Source organism: Theropithecus gelada, chromosome 16 (genome assembly GCF_003255815.1).
Source record: "Theropithecus gelada isolate Dixy chromosome 16, Tgel_1.0, whole genome shotgun sequence".
NCBI classification, from domain to species: Eukaryota; Metazoa; Chordata; class Mammalia; order Primates; family Cercopithecidae; genus Theropithecus; species Theropithecus gelada.
In genome coordinates, this window is record NC_037684.1 from 34,316,480 (window position 1) to 34,336,915 (window position 20,436).

The 20,436-nt window shown below is 38.3% G+C and overlaps 1 protein-coding gene and 1 pseudogene across 5 annotated transcripts in view; both read right to left on the minus strand.

Moving 5' to 3' along the window:
- NSF (N-ethylmaleimide sensitive factor, vesicle fusing ATPase) overlaps positions 1-20,436 on the minus strand; it is a 162,274-nt gene that overhangs the window by 35,968 nt on the left and 105,870 nt on the right. For all 5 annotated transcript variants that reach the window (XM_025363255.1, XM_025363251.1, XM_025363252.1 and 2 more), the window contains 3 exons: positions 15,455-15,550; positions 10,492-10,648; positions 7,629-7,762 (listed from right to left, as the gene is read on the minus strand). In XM_025363255.1, coding sequence (XP_025219040.1) covers positions 7,629-7,762; positions 10,492-10,648; positions 15,455-15,550 — 387 coding nt within the window. The remainder of the gene's footprint in view (positions 1-7,628; positions 7,763-10,491; positions 10,649-15,454; positions 15,551-20,436) is intronic.
- On the minus strand, positions 3,845-4,194 carry LOC112610005 (annotated as a pseudogene).

A 20,436-nucleotide genomic window follows, 5' to 3' on the forward strand; every position in this document is an offset into this window, starting at 1 on the left:
AGTCTCCTAGGTCCCTTAGTCCCTTTCACCCTTTCTGGCCCAGGCCCCAGCAGAATTCTAAGATACTCAGAGTTGGTTGGCAAGTACATGAGGTTAGCTGCCATAGTAAAATCTAAGTGAGATATTTACATACTGAGCCGGGAAGCTGCACCACAACTTTAGCTAGATAACCCCAAAAGGAGGAGAGGTACGGGAAAGAAAGATGCAAGAAAAGTACAACTGTACAAACTGCCCTAGTCAGACTAGTACAACTGAAGTGCCAAACTCACCATCAGTTATAGCACACAGCAGGTAACACAGTGCCTGCGCTAGATCCAAAGATGCCCCAACACAGAAGATGCCAGGAGGGCTGAGGCTGGAGGTAAGAAGGTAAGGACCGTATCTTACAGATTCCCCCCGAAAATTAGTCTTAAGAATGCATAGTCAGCCTAGTTTTATTAGGAAGTTTCCTGTAGAACAGATAAAATTATCAACATATTATAGGGTCTTAGAGTTAGGTGGGAAGTCTGAAAGAGAAGGCTAAATTAAAAAAAAAAAACAGGAAGAACTGAAGAAGGAAACAATGTGGGAAAGAGTGGCATCAGTCAGCCTGTGTCTCATGAAATAACGAGAGGTCTATTCTAAAGAAGAGCAGCTCTAGAAAACACAGAAGCCCATTATGTCCACCTGTGCATGTAATGAGATCATCATATTAAACTGTAACCTCTCCTGCATGCAAAGGTGGAGGTATGACACAGGCTGGAAGGGCACGAGAGACAACCGAGAGTGTGGGGAGCCTGGGCTTAAGGCAAGAGTATGCCACACGCACTCCGTGAGACTCAGGGACAGAAGAAGCAGGGCTCTTGCCACACAGGGATTAGAGGCAGGTCTGAATATGGTGCTCAAGGACATGGCAAGCTCTTAAGACCCAGAGCCCACTCCTGGGATCTTCAGACAAGTGGGGAGCCACCTGTGTGTGGGAGAGGGGCAGCAGCTATGGGCTCCAGAGTCTACACAAGTGCAAATGGGAGCACGCCAGCATTCGTTCCATTAATCCCAGCCTTTCAGGATCACAAGCCACGACAAGCATGCTCTCAGGAGATTCAGCTCTCCATCCTCTGGGACCTCTTTAGTGCTCTTAGGTAAGCAAAGCCAAACACTCTGGTTCTTCTGGGGGCTGAAAGAGTTCATCTCAATTCTGAAGAGCTTGGCGTGAAGTAACTAGTTAGTGGAAATCTGATGACTGTAGGAATCTGATGGCTTAGAAAATCCCTAATGCAGTAAATCTGTCAGTGATTAGTTAAAAGCATACTCTAATCATATTTGGTAGCATATAAAAACGTAAATGAGCAAATTCAAATGGGCCCTATCAGTAATAATCTCTAGTTTCTAAAAATAACTTGGGAGTAGACCAAGCAAACATTAGCTGTCTGCTAATGAAACTGCCTCAGGAAGTGGACCTAAACTTTTGGCAAAGCTCTAAAGCTTCCTGGAATGACCTTAAAATCCTTTATTTGTTCTCCCTGCTTTTCAGGAAAAAAATCTTACATTTTCACATATTGTGAGCCACAGAGAAGGGTATGCTTAATAATATAAAAAGTCACAAGGTCTGAAAGTTCTGCACCAGCCTCCTTTCTATGCCAAAGAGATACAAGTGCCAAAAGACACAGTGTATTGAACAAAACAACAACAAATACCCACCCCCCCCCTCCCCGCCACACAGGGACCTGTAGTCACTTCCGGAGTGCCCACTTCTCTCAGTTAATACATGCACAAACTTCAACAAATCAGCTACATTATATATTAGGATGTTAACCAAAAACACCCAAATTCTGTTGCTTAGTAACTGCTGTCAAAAGATCCCATTTCCAGCTCTGCTCTTTGTATAGACTAAACCATGAAAAGAGGAGGATTAGGCATCATGATTCTGTTCTGTGCAGACTACAATTTGCAGTGGGATTTACAGGAGGATATTCAAAGAAGATTATTTCTTTCTTGCAAAGCTAGTGGAAAGGAAAATTTCTTCCATTAATTTTCAATCCTTTGAAAATAAGACTATATCATGTTATTAATGGGTACAGTTTTATAAATCACTGGTAGTTTTACTTAGTTTTGTTCAAACAATTTAGTTCTATCTGATTGTTCTATTTCGTCTCTACTGATTGTATACTCAGAAAGCATCAAGATTAGGTAATTAGCTAAAATCAAATTCTGCTTTCTTCTTTTGTTCATTTAATGGCACGAATAGAACTAGTAAAATAGATTTTTAAAAAAGTATTAATGCAAAAATGGACAAAGGAATTAAAATTTTAAAATAGAATGAAGTTTGGGAAGCAAACATAAAATAGGGGAGAAGGGGAAGGTCTGTGAATACTTCAAATATCTTAATGGAACATATGGTATACCCCCCAGAATGTGAGGACAATACCTCATACATACTTCAGCAGTGTTGAGGAGTTTATCCATGGAGAAAGGATTCACTAATAAGCAAATTAAGAGAAGTACAAGGTGAATTTTAAATTAATTGAGAATAAACTACTTTCATGTATTTTAGCACCATCCATTTGTGAAAAAGAGGCAATAGTATAATTATTATAAAATCTCATGTACTCATTAAAGCAAGCCTAACAGCCCTCTCTAACAAAAACTCTTACCTGTTGGTTTAAGTAATCAAATGGTATGTAAAGATGCTCTATGAATTAACTAATTCAGACCACAAGTCTTTAACAAAAATTAATGTGTTACATATTTCTGAGTTTCACAGACTATTGTCATTGCAAAACATTTCGAAAAATCTTTAAATGTGAGCATTTAGTCATTGAAATGTAGCTAAAGAAATAATTAAATGCTAACCTTCTGCCTATCAAACTGGCAAAAATATTTTAATAATATCAAAAACAGGTGAGAATCCCAAGAAACTCATACTCTTATATGACGCGGCTACAGGTGTAAACTATCACAAATTTCTGAAGGGGTAGGCTTTATAAAACCAAGAGTATTTTTTACCTAAGAGTTTTGATAGCACTATGTATCAAATATCTTTACAATACTAACATTTTTACCTTAGCAATCACACTTCTGAGAATTTGTCGTAAGGAAATAATAAAAAACATATGTATAAGAATAAGTAAAAATAACCAGTACACTTCATTGATTTCATATTATATCCCAGGCACTGTGTGATACTTTACAGAAATTACCATCAAATTCTCACAATAACCCTACAATGCAGTTATTATCTTCATTTGACAGAAGAGAAAACAGTGGCTTATAGGTTAAATGACGTATCCAAGGTCATTCGGCTGGTCAGTGTGGAGAGCTGAGCAAGCCCAAATTCTCTGTCATGTTATGCTACTCTAGTGAAGAAAAATCTAATAAATGCGGGCAGTAATTTCCCTAGTTTGGTAGTCCTATGGAATACTGTTTTTATATAAATTTTTAAGATTTAGTTATTATGGCTACATAATAACTATACATATTTATGGAGTACATGCACTATTTTGATACAAGTATAAAACATGTAATGATCAAATAAGGGTAGTTGTGAAACTCATTAAGCATGTATCATTTATTTTTGTTAGGAATATTCAATTTCCACTCTTGTAGTTATTTTGAACTATATATAATTTTTAAAAAAAATCAAACAACAGCTTTTACTGAGCTTCAGGTGGGGCTGGCCCCGCATGGCCAGTACAGCAGCGTGCCCTCGAAGGCCAGTCTGTGACATGACAGGAAATGCAGGGGTGCACACATTGGGGCTGCCTTTTGGCACTCATTGGGGTGGGTCAGGGTAGAGCAAACACCAAGGTTCTCTGGAGATCAGAACTGGCCAGAGCAGCCACCTTCTCCCTCAGGACCAGCTGAGTCAATCCCCAGGCCCTGAGGTGGTATCTGCATCCTGGTCCATGGGGCATTACTGGTGTCACTGCTCCGAGGGAAGAAGATGGCCAGCCACTCAATCAGGATGATGAACAGGCCACCACCCACCACTAGCCCCAAGCAGATCCAGCAATGGATGTTCTCCCAGCACTTCGTGTGGACCAGGGTCTTTGTCGTCTTGCTGAAGGCTGAGCACATATCCAGGAGTTGGTCTGAACACTGCTCCAGTTTGGCCAGTTTCCCATCATGCTCCAGGATCTTGTTGAAATTGTTAAGCATGATTTCCGTCACCTTGTTCGCCTGCCACTGGCACTGCTCCAACTCTTTCCCTGCCATTGCCACCGCCACCACACCCTCTCCCTGAACTATACATAATTTTATTTTTTAGACAGAGTCTCGCTCTGTCGCCCAGGCTGGAGTGCAGGGGTGTGATCTCGGCTCACTGCAACCTCCCCCTCCCGGGTTCAAGCAATTCTCCTGCCTCAGCCTCCCGAGTAGCTGGGATTACAGGCGTGTGCCACCACAACTAGCTAATTTTTGTATTTTTAGTAGAGACAGGGTTTCACCATGCTGGTCAGGCTGGTCTCGAACTCCTGACCTCGTGATCCCCCCACCTCAGCCTCCCAAAATGCTGGGATTACAGGCGTGAACCACCACGCCTTTAAGTATAGTTAATTTATTGTGCTGTTGAACACTAGATCTTATTACTTCTATTTAACGGTATTTTTATACCCATTGACTATCTCCTCCTTATTCTCCCATCCCCACTACCCTTCCCAGCCTCTGATAACCATCACTCTAACTCTACCTCCGTGAGTTCAATTGTTTAGTTCCCATATATGAATGAGGACATGTGATATTTGACTTTTTGTGCCTGGCTTCTTTCACTTAACATAATGTCTTCCAGCTCCTTCATCCATGTTGTTGCAAATGACAAGGATTTCATTCTTTTTAAATGGCTGTGTTATAGTCCACAGTGTATATGTACCACATTTTCTTTATCCATTCATCCTGAGGGACATTCATCCTGAGGGACATTCAGGTTGATTCCATTCCACTACTGTGAATACTGCTGCAATGACCTTGGGAGTTTAGATAACTCTTTGACACACATATTATTTATAATTATGAAAAAAACCTGGAAACAATCTAATGGTCCAACAAAAAAGGGACTGTTCAGATATTAGATAGCTATTAATTTAAAATAATACTCAGATAAGCTTTAGTTACGCTGAAAAAAGTTCATAATATTTTAAGTGAAAAAAACAAGTTTACACCAGTATGTTTCAATGTCATTCCCAATATATAAGGGAGGGGTAAATGTGTTCATGTGTATATGCGTGTCTGAGTGGTAAAGAGAATTGAAGGACAAATATGAATTTATTTTTATTTTCTTCTGTTCTTTCTTGTATTTTCTAAATTATTTCTGTAATTAGAAAAAGCTACCTTATTTTTTGCACTTACAACAAAAGAAAGGTTTTCTCCAGAAATACAAAACTTTATAAATTATTTGTGCTCTGAAAAAAATTAAAACATCTTCCCATCCTCACACTAAAAACGGAGGGGCAAGAACAGTAGTGGGAGGTAGACTAGAACTTATACTAAAGAATGACATTTACATTTCATTTTCAAAAACAACCTGGAAGACTTAGCATCTTTAGACTGGTTTGAGCCCTTAGGCTTTTGTCAACCTATCATTAGGTAACAATGTGAAAACTATTTGCAGGGAAAGATTTTGTAATATTCCTAATATATTTCCAAGACACCTATGCTTCATTCTTTTCTCTTTTCTGAACTTTAATTACAAAGAATAGTATTTTTCCCCCAAGGAAAACCAAAAATTCTAATATAAATTTATTATACTGCTGAAGCAGAAATATTTTTTATAAGTTTAAGAGTGCATAGATGATCCGGGCAGTGAATCACGAATTAAAACAATTTTGAATAAGCTTGTATGGACACTTATTTTTATACTCCCTAGCCTTCCACTCATCTAAAACTCTACCTTGAAAGGCTTCAACAATTTGAAGATTAAATCATAAGTTATTAAGCCATTAATTTAACCATTTAAGCCTCTAAAATCAGCACATATTACCTTCCCCCTTCAAGTCAATTTGCAAGAGATTAAAATAATAAAAATGATAATATCTCACACTTACAAAGTAGCTTTGATCTGCAGAAGCCTAAAGTACTTTTAAAAAACTTTATAGAAAAACTAGGACCATCCACCCACATCTCAGAGTACATCTGAGGTAGAAGCTGGCAGCTGGTGGAAAGCAATGGAGTAATTTACCATCTGCAAAGCTGACTACTACTTTTGAAAAAGCACAGGAATAGATGATTTAGGAAAATGCAAATAGAATTAGCTATTCAATAAATAAATGGGACATTCAACAGCTACAGATTTCAAGGGCTGCTATTTAAATTTTTACCAGAAGAAGTGGGTTAAGGGTTCCCATCAAAGGGAAAAAAAAAAAACAAAGAAAAACAGCCCTACCTACTCTAGGGAAATTACTGGTCCCCATTATTCTATTCAGATTTTCCTGGGAAGGACAGATACTACTGGTTTCACCTCAGAGACAGAATATGATATTATAAGTTCTTTTTGAGTCTGGCAATATTTCTCTTTCACACTCAATTTCAAAGATTTTTATGTATTTCTCTGGACTCTTCAGTGTTTATGCCTGGAATCCTGCTACAAGTTCTGCTTTCTCCATCCATCTGAAGTACCCTGTGCAATTTTCTGCCACCTGCACAAACAAGAGACTAGCTTTTCAAGCTTACATTTTTTGGGAGTCATCTTCCTTTTAAATCTATTTCTCCTCCTCAGTCTCTTTCCCAAAGAAACACCGAAGAATTCTACCCTATATCCTTATAGAGCGAATACCTAAGAGCAACTTAAAAGAAAACCCTGAGCTGTCTTTACTAGGTAGCACTTCAATTCTCAAGATTCTTTCACCTCATTCTGATTTTCCCGCATTTCTTGGACTTACACAGTCAGTTCATATCTATAAAAGATCAAGCATGAAAAAAAGAATTTACATAAAAGAAATACTTCAGATGGATATAAGAAATAATTTCTTGACTGGCAGTATGCAAAATTAGAAGAGCAATGGAAACATGATCTAACAAGTAAGATGGAACAGCCATTTAGAGTCTTCATCATTGATTTTTGTTGTTGTTGCATGGCACTTGCTTGAATGTGAGAGAGATGGACCAGATGGTCTTACAGACTTTTCAGCTCTAGGATTCTATTCTATGCTGTTCTAACTTCACTGATGGTATAAAGTGGCCATGTTAATTAAGAAGGTGACGAGTGGCACTTGGAGAAAGGAAGATGGATGAGAACTGCATCAAGTTACCAAGCAGATTCTGATTATTGCCTAATATAAAACTATCCTTTTGTAGGGATTCCTGGGACTATTTTCCCATTAATACATCTCTGTCTTCCTCAACTTAATTGACTCCAAACAGTTCAACTTTGTACCATAATGAAAGAACTTTAAAAAATCCTAAATGAATTTGTCCCACTTTATTCAAACATTTTCAACTATGACTCTTTTAATAAAATTGATACAAAACTAGGAAATGAAACAATCTTAATATATAAAACAGTCACTGTTTCCCCCCAAATTCTGATAATTTGGTTCCAATTGAGAAGGACACAGTTGCTATGGGTTTATATGTATACATGTACAAAGGCATATATATGTGCACACACACACACATTTAAGAGATAGGAAATTAAAATGAAAGTAAAATCTTGATACCTTCTTCATGGCCTGACATTTGGCTGTTTCAGAAAAGCCAATCATTTTATCAGGAGAACAGATCTTGATGAACGGGAAGTTGGATTCCTCTGCAATTTTTGCAGCTAAAGCAGTCTTCCCACTGTGAGGAGGGCCTGCATAAAGACATGAGCAAGTCAGGGGAAAAAAGCCAACCTAAGCAAAGGGAAATAAAACAAGTTTAAACTTTTATCCAGAACATACTGAGGTCTTGACTAGTTGCTCATTAACATTTCCTGACACAATTTCACAGCAGACATGTTTTCTCTTATTTATTAGCAACTAAACTTAACGAACTAATTAGCATTTCTCAAAAGTATGGTGAAATACATGCCTCCTGACATTCTCACATACCCTTAATCTTTCAAACTTTTGGCAAAATATACAGAGTATAAGGGTTTTGCTTCTTAAGAGAATGCATTCAAATGCATATCAGTACTTACGTTATTAGTTCTATCAAATCATTTGTCTAACAAAAAAATACAATCTTCTTAGGAGCTGATATTGGGGGCAGGGGAAAACTGCCTTATTAGAAGCAAATGTGATGTAAAAAGCTAGAATTCTAAAGACTCAGGCTTTCTCATAAAGGCAAGCAAATCTACAAACTTACCTACACTTAGACATCCCTGCCTTCCCTTCCCTGTTTTGGAAGCTGTGCCCCTCATTCAACCACAAACCAATCAAACCTTCCTTCCCATCTTCTCAGGAACCTGACATTACTGATTGTTCCTTTCTCCCATATGTTCAACTTCTTCCTCTTCCCCGAGGCCTTTCCAAAAGTGTTTTAGCATGTTCTAGTCTATCTGACAGTTTATTAAATAACAACAAAAAACTTTCTGGATATCATACCCCTCAACACTACACCTTCTTCTCCCTTCAAAATGGAACTTGCCTATGTAATTATTTACACTGGCTGCTTTTGTTCCTCACCTCCCACCCATCCTCACTAAATCTTATGGCTCCCAGCCCCATTACACTGAACAGGCTCCCATCAAGGTCACAAATGATCTCCATGTCATCAAACCCAACAAACACTTTGGTATCTTTTTCAGCCTCTTAGGAGCATTTGATACAATTCATAATTTCCCTCTTTCTTAAAATATGTTTCTTTTCTTGGCTTCTGTAATACACATTCTCTCTTTCCCCTCTTTCCTCTCTGGTTACTCTTGCTCAGTCTCTTTTATCAATTTTTCTGCTCTGTTTAGTCCTTAAGTGTTAACATGCCTCAGAGACAAGTTCTAGTCCTCCTTTTCATCTCAACCGATACCCTCATTGTAAGTGATTTCATCCACTCCCATGGCTTCAACCACAGTTTTATATACTGACAACTCATGAGTCTACTGCCAGCCAGACCCACATATCCAACAGGCAGGCAGATCAACATTTCCGATTTACTTCTCCTATATGACCCTTGAATTTAACATGTTCAAAACTGAACTCATCAACTTTCTTCCAGAAATCTGCTTTCCATTAGTGTTCCCAATCTTAGTAAACAGCATCATTTACCGGGCTGTGTATGCCAGAACCCAGGGGGTCATGTTTGATACCTCTGCCCACATCCAACCTAACAAATATTTCTAAGTTTCCGCTTCTCCACCTACAAAATAAGAGACAACAGCAGCATCGACCCTTGGAGGACTTAAGTGGGGTTTAAATAGATAGTATGTGCACGGTGCTAGTAGAGTGACTGGCAAATAGCAAGGGCTCAAAAAATGTTAGCTTAATTATGATTGACAATAATAATGTGGTCATTTTTATTCTATCTCCTAAATATTTCTAATTAGTCTACTTATCTCCATCTACACTACTCCACATGCTTCAAACCACAATCGACTCTCATTAAGGCTAATCCAACTGCTTCTAACCAAAATAGTCTCTCCTGTATCTTTTTGCCCCTCCAATCCATTCTCCATCATAAAGCAGTCATGATGATGTGGCTTCACTGCTTAAAATCCTACAAATGGCTTTCCATTGCCCCTAAGATAGTCTAAATCTTTAACATGGCCTACGAGGTTTTATATGAACTGGATTCTGTCTGCTTCTACAGTCTCATGTCAGGACAATCTCCCTTTCTGTTTCAAGCTCCTTCCTGCCCAGGACTTACATGCTCTGCTTCAAACATCTTCCCCAATGACTTTGCCTGGCCAGAGTCTCCTCACTGGTCAAGTTATGGCTTAATATGTTTCTCTCAGGGAGCTCTCACCCCCCAGACCTTTAAAGGTAGTTAGGTTCCCTTGTCATGGGGCCTCACTGAACTTTTCTGCTGTCATACTAATTATAACTGTAAATTAATTATTTGTGAATGGAATGTTCTCCCCCTTTTGTCTGTCTACTCAGTAAAATCCTAACTGGTCTTTCAAGGCCTAGATTAAATATCATCTCTAGTTTTCTCGACCACCCCTATGCAAAATGACTTGTATTCACACAACTTTACACACACACACTGTAGTCAGGAATTTCTTTACACTGCCTTTGTTCATGACCAGACTGAATGAATACTTGAATGTCTTTGTATCCCCAGCAACTAGTTGAATGACTAAAATGCAAGTACTCAGTAAATATTTATTTAATTGAAGCTATGTGGCATCATTCAGTGTATTAAGTGCCACAGAAATACAGATATAATCCTACAAGAAAACTAGTTACTATCATTCCTCAGTAACATTCTACCCCAAGAGAATTTTAATTTGTACATAATATTGGTACATAGACTGGATTACTATTTTCAGATCAAGAACAAGGTTAAAAATGGGAAAGAATTCAATTTTCTAGAATGTGCTTAAGGGCTTTTAAAAAATGCTGTTTTTCCTTTAACTTTTAATCCCATCTCCTCATTCGTCCTCACCTTCCAGAAGCACGCTGACCAATGGTGTGCGGTCACTGTTCTTAGTCTGCTGCACTAGCAGCTCCCCATCATCTAGAACTCGAGTAACTGGGTCACCCCATTTGATGATACCGTTCATAATGTAACTTGCATAATCCTCTTGGTTTGTGCCAAATGCCTATTAAGAAAAAGGACAGTTTAAAGCATTTTGAGCATTAGTGTTAAAAACTAAAATATTTAACAGTATAAAAGATGAGTTATAATTCATACATGCTAAAGATATTGATCACTATCCCATATTAATATAAAAAGCCTGGAAAGCAAAACAACTTGTATAATTTATCATTTAACTTTTTTCCCAATAGGAAAAAAAAGGCTGCTTTGAATGACCTCATGGAATAAAAACAATGGATTTTAGGCTCAGAATCTACCAGAGCTCAAACCCTCATAATTCCTGACAGAAAGAGTATGTTCCAACGTGCTTATTTTTATCAACACTATGCAGTTTGAGGCTGTTCTGTTAAGAACAAAGGAAAAAAGAGATTATGGACTTAGAAATGACAAACAGCGCAGTTGACAAATATACTACCTTAACACTGATTGCAGGTGCTATGGATTAACATGAGAATACGAAATGGTAATGAGAAGATCATGTTCACATCAACTTTGTGGTAGGGGACATAGTTAAATGGCACCAACGTAAGTTTATATGTGTAAATACAAGATTTAGGATGAGATAGAAATGAGCAGCTGTAATGAAAAGGATATAAAAGCAATTAATACAGATAATAATTCTATTTGTGTTCACTATATATTGGAGCTTAAATTGCACCCTTCTTCATTTTCAACTTTTAATCTCAAAGGTTATACCTCCCATCAAAACAGCTGCCAAAAGTAGTCAATAACTTTAGTATTTACAATTGAATTGGATTTTCATGAGGTTAACAGAATAGGAAAACATAACCTACCATATGTAAAGATCATGTACATGTAAAGATCATGTATCTTGAGAATTTCAACTTTTAAAATATCATCACATCCCTCAAAAAGTCAACTTTTGACTACCTGATGTATGGAATAGTTTTAACAGTTCTTTAGAACATGCACCTCACACAAAGCTGTTTTTGTAACACTGTCTCTGAAACAGTATCCAGCGATCTCATATCTCTATTACTTTGCCACAAAATAATTTTTCAGACCACTTTTTAGGTAGTCTCCTTGCATATACTGGTCCTTTGATTCCTGCATACAGAGGAAGGTCCTCATTCTTTGGCCTGGATATGGCAAATTCTGTAGTAGTGTAAAAAGTAATGATGAGCCTAATTCATACCGGCCGAATGGCTGTTCTAAGAAATTTTTACAGCTGGGCGTAGTGACTCAAGCCTGTAATCCCAGCACTTTGGGAGGCTGAGGCAGGCAGATCACCTGAGGTCAGGAGTTCCAGACCAACCTAACCAACATGGTGAAACCCCATCTATACTAAAAATACAAAAATTAGCTGGCTGTGGTGGTGTGTGCCTGTAATCCTAGCTACTTGGGAGGCTGAGGTAGGAGAATCTCTTGAACCCGGGAGGCGGAGGTTGCAGTGAGCTGAGATCACGCCATTGCACTCCAGCCTGGGAGATAGAGAGAGACTCCATCTCATTTAAAAAAAAAAAAAAATTATAGGCTGGCTTTTGTCTTTAATTTTTCCAGTTATATACTCCAAGCCTCACAGCAGAAGCTTTAAGATACCTGAACCATAAAACAGTGACTCTCCCAAGATACATAACGTGTATATCTTCCTTACATATCCCATAACTTCATTTTTTTTTGTTTTATCCTCCAGACCCTTGCTGCAAGATGGGTGAACCTTGAGGACATTATGCTACATTAAATAAGCCAGTTACAAAAAGACAAATACTATGATTTCACTTATATGAGGTACTTAAGATTAGTGAAATTCATAAAGATGGACAGTAGAATGGTGGCTGTCAGGTGTTGTAGGGGAAGGAAAAAAGAATTATTGTTTAATGGGTATAGAATTTCAGTTCAAGAAGAAAAGAGTTTTGGAGATGGATGGTGGTGATGATTACACAACATTATGAATGTGCTTAATACCACTGAACTATACATTTAAAAATGATTACAATGGTAAACTTCGTATGTATTTTAACACAATACAAAATTGAGAAAAAAGTATATAAAGAACTTGTATTAGTCAAATAAGCAGTACAACAGAAAAATAGGCAAAAGACTTGAACAGTATTTCACACAACACATGCGTGTGGTTAATTAACATATGCTTAAGTTCTTAAGTAATAACCAAAATGCAAATCAAGACTGAAATGAGATCTCATTTTACACCCAACTGAATGGCAAAAATTAAATCTGAGGCTGGGTGCAGTGGCTCACACCTGTAATCCCAGTACTTTGGAAAGCCGAGGCAGACAGACAACCTGAGGTCAGGAGTTCGAGACCAGCCTGGCCAACATGGCGAAACCCCGTCTCTACTAAAAATACAAAAATTAGCCAAGCATGGTGGCAGGCACCTGTAATCCCAGCTACTCGGGAGGCTGAGGCAGGAGAACTGCTTGAATCTGGGAGATGAAGGTTGCAGTGAGCTGAGATTGCGCCATTGCACTCCAGTCTGGGCGACAGAGTGAGACTTCATCTCAAAAATAAATAAAAAATAAATCTGATAATACCAAGTGTCAGAGAGTATACAGAAAAAATGGATATTTTTCACAGTATTGGGGGCAGTGTTAATTGGTTCAACCACTGGGAAATGTTTTTTTAAAGCTGGACATTCATATATCCAACAACCCAATAATTTTATTCCTAAATAAGAGAAATTCATTCAAGAATGCTTATAACAAATCTGTTTTTAATAAAAAACTGACAACATTCACAATCAACAGGAAAATAGATGAACTGTGGTAGTCACACAATGGAATGCTATTCAGCATGAAAATGAATGATGTCTAGTTATAAGAAATCATATAGATCAGCAGTCCCCAACCTTTGTGGCATCAGGGACGAGTTTCATAGAAGACAATTTTTCCATGCAGGGGAAGGCAGTGGTTTCGGGATGTTTCAAGTGCATTACTTTTTTTTTGTTTGTTTGAGACAGAGTCTCGCTCTGTCACCCAGGCTGGAGTGCAGTTGTGCGATCTTGGCTCACTGCAACCTCTGCCTCCTGGGTTCAAGTGATTCTCCTGCCTCAGCCTCCTGAGTAGTTGGGATTACAGACACGCACTACTATGCCCAGCTAATTTTTGTATTTTTAGTAGAGATAGGGTTTCACCATATTGGTTAGGCTGGTCTTGAACTCCCGACCTCATGATCTGCCCGCCTCAGCCTCCCAAAGTGCTAGGATTACAGGCATGAGCCACCGTGCCCGGCCCAAGCACACTACATCACTACATTTATTGTGTACTTTATTTCTATTATTATTAAATTGTAATATATAATGAAATAATTATACAAATCACCATAATGTAGAATCAGTGGGAGCCTGAGCTTGTTTTCCTGCAACTATATGGTCCCATCTGGGGGTGATGGGAGACAGTGACAGATTATCAGGCATTAGATTCTCATAAGGAGTGTGCAATCTAGATCCCTCAGATATGCAGTTCACAACAGAGTTCATACTCCTATGAGAATCTAATGTCACCAAAGATCTGACAGGAGGTAGAGCTCAGGTGGTAACGCGAACAATGGGGAGTGGCTGTAAATACAGATGAGGCTCACTTGCTTGCTGCTCACCTCCTGCTGTGTGGCCCAGTTCCTAACAGGTCACGGACCAGTACTGGTGGTTGGGAATTCCTGACATAGATGACTCTTGGCAATAAAATATTTAATAAATAGCAAGTCCCAGAAAACTACATATACCATATCTTATTTTACACACCATGAAAATGTAGACTAATAACAGTGTGTCATAAAGATTAAGACCAATCTTAATGGACCTGAGGTCCATTTAAGAAAGAAAACCAAACACACACTCTTTAAGAACTGGGACTTTCTACAATTTGTTTTTGTATTAACACAGGACTCTAACCAAAGTTACTCAAATGTTAGTAGTTGTTTTATAGGAAAATGAGTTAATAAACTTATACTGCATTCTAAAGCTCAACTATGACTATTTTGAATGCCTTTTAAGAAAACTGACACTTTTGGCCGGGCGCGGTGGCTCAAGCCTGTAATCCCAGCACTTTGGGAGGCCGAGGCGGGTGGATCACAAGGTCAGGAGATCGAGACTATCCTGGCTAACATGGTGAAACCCCGTCTCTACTAAAAATACAAAAAACTAGCCGGGCGCGGTAGCGGGCGCCTGTAGTCCCAGCTACTTGGGAGGCTGAGGCGGGAGAATGGCGTGAACCCGGGGGGCGGAGCTTGCAGTGAGCCGAGATCGCGCCACTGCACTCCAGCCTGGGAGACACAGTGAGACTCCGTCTCAAAAAAAAAAAAAAAAAAAAAAAAAAAGAAAACTGACACTTTTTTTAAGTCTTAGAAACTACAGTAGTCAGAGAAACTAAATGTATTGAGCAAGAAAAAGGGATGCCTTGGAGGAGGCTGAGGAGAAAAGAGAGAGGAGAAGGAGGATGTGAGCGTCAATTTTAAATATCCTAATGACTGACATATGGAAGTTGGACTGAATTTAGGTTTCTATAGTTTGGGATTGTATAAGAACCAATCAGAAAATTAGCTCTAGTTCAATATAAAGTAAAACAATAATTGGAAAGTCTCAAAACTGAATGGCCTGCCTTACAAGATGGTAAGCTTCCTATCACGAAAATATTTAGGTAAGTAATATCACCAGCCACTGGGATTATTACACAGATGTTTTGCATATTGAACATTTCCAATATTAAGATTTTCTCATTTTATGAAACTGCATATGCTATAACCTTCCATAATACTGGGTAAACGGCACTTATTTTTCTCCTGAGTTATTATCATTACTTTTTGGCCTATATATATACTCAATGGGCATACTCACTGGTTTGATATCATTCTCCAAAGAAGCAAGGAAGTCTCCTCTCGTCACCTGCAGGCTTTCTGCTTTCTCCATGTCCACTTCCACTTTAGTACTGGCCTAAGAAGAGATAAAAACAACATGTAAGGACTTCCAAGATTTAAGAATAGCTAAGAATATTTTCAGTTTAAGAACGTTAACTCTTGAGGATTAAAACGCATATTTTCATACATTAAAAAATCTGAAATATTTGCAAATCACATATATAAGGGATTAATATCCAGAATACATAGAGAACTGCCAAAATTGAACAAGAAAAAACCAAATCAAAAATGGGCAAAGAACTTAAACAAACATTTCTCCAAAAAAGATATACAATGGCCTTAAATAAGCACATGAAAAGATGTTCAACCTCACTAATCACTAGGGAAATGCAAATCCAAACTACAAAGAGATTTCACTTCATACTCATTAGGAAGGCTACTACCACAAAAACGCAGAAAATAAGAAGCGTTGGTGAGGATGCGGAGAAATCAGAACCTTTATGAACTGCTGGTGGGAACGTAAGTAAAATGGTTCAGTCACCGTGGGAAACAAAAATATGGTGGTTCCTAATAAAATTAAAAATAGAATTATCATATGATCCAGCAATTCCACTTCTGGGTCTATACCCCAAACAACTGAAAACAGGGTCTTGAAGAGATATCTGTACAGCCTTGTTCATGACAGCATTACTCACAATAGCTAAAGTGTGGAAGAAATCCATATGTCCATTGACAGAGGAACGGAAAAACAAAATGTGTTATGTACACACAATGGAATATTATTCAGCCTTAAAAAGAAAGACAATTCTGACATGCTACAACTTGATGAACCTTGAGGACATTATGCTAAGTTAAATAAGCAAATACCGTACAATCCACTTATATGAGGTTCCTGGAGTAGCTGATATCCAAGAGACAGAAAGTAAAATGGTAGTTGCCAGGGATAGGAGAGGAAGGAATGGGGAGTTACTGTTTATGGGTATGGAGTTTCAGTCAGTTTTACAAGATGAAAAGAGGTCTGGAGACGAAAGGTTTAATGCCACTGAATTGTACATTTAAAATGGTTGCACGGTAAATTTTATGGTTTTTTTTTGTTTGTTTGTTTTTGAGACGGAGTCTTGCTCTGTTGTCCACGCTGGAGTGCAGTGGCGCGATCTCGGCACACTGCAAGCTCCACCTCCCAGGTTCACGCCATTCTCCTGCCTCAGCCTCCCGAGTAGCTGGGACTACAGGCACCTGCCACCACGCCTGGCTAATTTTTTGTATTTTTACTACAGACAGGGTTTCACCACGCTAGCTAGGATGGTCTTGATCTCCTGACCTTGAGATCCACCCGCCTCGGCCACTCAAAGTGCTGGGATTACAGGCATGAGCCACTGCACCCAATTTTATGGGTATTTTAAAACAATTTTAAAAATTGGAATCAAAGAAAACACATCTCTCAAATTCACAAATATATATACCCTCTGAACAAGTCCACTTCTAGTAATTTATCCCATATATTCACAAATGTGTACAAAGTTACACGTACAAGTATACAAGTACAAGTGTACTAAAGTAACTTGTTATGAAAAAAGACTAGAAGCATATTAATAATGTCTACCAAGAGGGGATGTTATGTAAATTAGAACACATCTGTACCAAGGGACACTGTATAGCCATTTTACTCATGAGGAATGAGTAAGAAAAAATACATACGGAGAATAAGAACAGTGAAAACCCATACAAAAAGAAAATATATACAGACATGAAAACACAGTCATACTTGGCTGCGTATCAGAATAACCTCCAGAGCCTTCAGAGATATACAGGCACTCAGTTCCATTCCCCATAGCATTTTGATTTAACAGGTCTAATAGAGGGTCTTTACAGTTTTATCAAGTACCACAGGTGATTCTGGTACTGAACCAGGCTTAAGAACCATTACTCTAGGAGACCAAGAACCTAAAACTCTGATTTGTAATAATACGTTGTGCTTCAGAATCTATGTGCCAGCTCCAAATAGTCTGCTTACTGCACCTGGACCTAGCATTTAGACATCTGGAGAAGCATCAAGGCCTTTATCAGCACTTGGAGCTGCCTGGACCTGATGAGTGATTAAGATACCAACACGTGTTTTAAAGCGACTGGGCTCACTACCAATAGCACAAAGCAACACAACCTAATTTTTAAATTGGTATTATGGCTTTGGAAAAAAAAAGCATCTTAAAAAAAAGCTGACTATGAAACAAAAGCATGTTAAATAAATATCAACCTCCCATCAATTATTACGAAATATGAGTCATTTTTTTTTTTTTAGGAAGAGACTGCGAGACAAATGAAATGACAGATTAAAAAAAAGTCACCCTTGTGGGATAAAAAGAACTATGTCAGGAAGCTGGGTGAAGATGGCAAACAGAACACAGTTATTTATCTTCCTCTCCACCCCAAATCCCACAAAATGACAGAAAGTGAGACAGAAAGGCTACAAAGCATGAAAGAAATATCCAGAAGTTTTAACTGTGATCTAACAGGATTCTCGGAAGGAGAGAACAGAAAGAGTCACAGAGAAGAAACAATAAAAGACAGAGGAGAAAAAAATTTCCTATAGCTGAAGAAAGGCGTGCCTCTGTAGTTTAAAGGGTTCAGTGAGTGATGACTGGGATAAATGAAAAGCAGCACACGATGTCCAGACCCACTGTTGTAAACTTTCAGAGCACCAAAGGTGAAGAGAAAGTCCTAGAACTTTTCTGAGGGACAAAAATAGGTTTCCTGCAAAGAAACCAGAATGAGATTGGTATGATAACTCTCACTGGCAACACCAGAAACTACAAGACAATGAAACCATGTCTTTGAAAAGATATTTGGATGGCTACCCTAGAAAATGATTCATTGTGTGCACAGGGAGGCAAGTAAGCATTTTCACAACAGTACTATTTTCAACAGCCACAACCAGAAATAATCCATATGTTAAATGAATTATTCATTAAGTCTATTTACTGAGTACCTACCAGACACCAAGCCTGTTCGAGGAACTGGAGTCATAGCAGTAAATAAAACGGAAAAGGTCCCTGTGTTCATGGATCTTACATTTTCCATTATGTGGCAATATTCTAGAATACTCTGCATTTGTCCAAGATAATGAAGGAGACTTACATATATTGACACAGAAAGCTATCCAAGGAATATTTGTAAGTGAAAAATGTATACTGCAGTATAATTCTATTAATGTTCATTTTTTTAAAAAAGCACACATGTATATGAATGTAAATATTATATAAAGAAAACAAACTTCAAAGATATATCCCAAATTCTGGCTAACTCTGGAGAGTGAAAGGAAAACAGTGTTAGAGATGGCCTTTCTCATTTTTCCCTATATGCTTTGACATTCTTGAATCTTTTACTGAAAGAATGCCATCATCTATAACTTCTATACTTTTGTAAAGAAAGTAAGAAGTAACAAAGAGACAAATATTTTACTTCAATAGAACAATTAACATTTAAATTATTGGGCTGGGCATGGTGACTCACGCCTGTAATTCTAGCACTTTGGGAGGCCAAGATGGGTGGATCATGAGGTCAGGAGTTTCAGACCACCCTGGCTAACACGGTGAAACCCCGTCTCTACTGAAAATACAAAAAATTAGCTGGGCGTGGTGGCGGGCACCTGTAGTACCAGCTGCTTGGGAGACTGAGGCAGGAGAACGGCGTGAACCCAGGAGGCAGAGCTTGTAGTGAGCTGAGATTGCGCTACTGCACTCCAGCCCAGGCGACAGAGCGAGACTCCCTCTCAAAAACAAAAACAAACAAACAAATCAAACATAAACATTTAAATTATTAATAGGGCTTATATTGGCACATATGAGGCATTTGATAAATATTAATTGCATTTATTTGGCATTTCTAAGTTTAAATAAAGAAAAATGGGCCCGGCACAGTGGCTCACACCTGTAATCCCAGCGCTTTGGAAGGCCGAGGCAGGCGGATCACCTGAGGTCAGGAGTTCAAGACCAGCCTGACCAACATGGCAAAACCCTCTCTCTACTAAAAATACAAAATTAGCTGGGCATGGTGGTGGGCACCTGTAATCCCAGCTACTTTGGAGGCTGAGGCAGGCGAATTGCTTGAACCTGGGAGGCAGAGGTTGTGGTGAGCTGAGATTGTGCCATTGCACTTCAGCCTAGGCAACAAGAGGGAAACTCCGTCTCCAAAAAAAAAAAAAAAAACAGAAAAAAAGAAAAATGGTGTCACAGGAACCAAGCATATCCGTGAAAGAACTATGATAATTAACTGTCTATAGTTCTTCATAGTTTATAAAGTATGCTCATATACACTATCTAATTTCATCATATCACATTATCTCATTTCATACTTATACAAACCTGGAGGTTTTCATAAATTATAAAAGGCAGATACAGGATTTCCTTCCTAGGTACCCTTATATAGAAGTTTTAACTCTGATTCAAACTTTTTGACAAGATACAAACTCTTAAGCCAAAGTAAAGACAGGAGCTCTGACCAAAACATTAAAATCTCAACAAAGCTACCAGCCTCACTTTAAACACCTCTTTCCTATACAGGTCTAGGTTTTTACCATAATATTTTGCATTCTGATTCTCTTATAGTAAAACCGAATTCAAATGACAGATACATACAGCAGTATGAAAGAAAAATCTTTCCCATCTTTCAACATTTGCCAAAAAATAAGATAGATTTCAGGACTGAAGCTGGTATAAAACTTGTCATTTTGCTAATTATTAAGAAAAGACTCACCCAATTAATTGCTAAGTCCTTTCTTAAAAGTGAATTAAGATGGGTGTGGGGAAGAAGTATTTCAGAACAAGCTGTTTTCAGCCACACAAGGAATTCTATAAATTACATAATTGTAAGCAATGAATATTCCAATTGCAAATTATTCCTACCTGCTCATTAAAATAAATTTTCTAAGGACTGCTCTTAGTTGACTTTTAGCATTTTATCAAA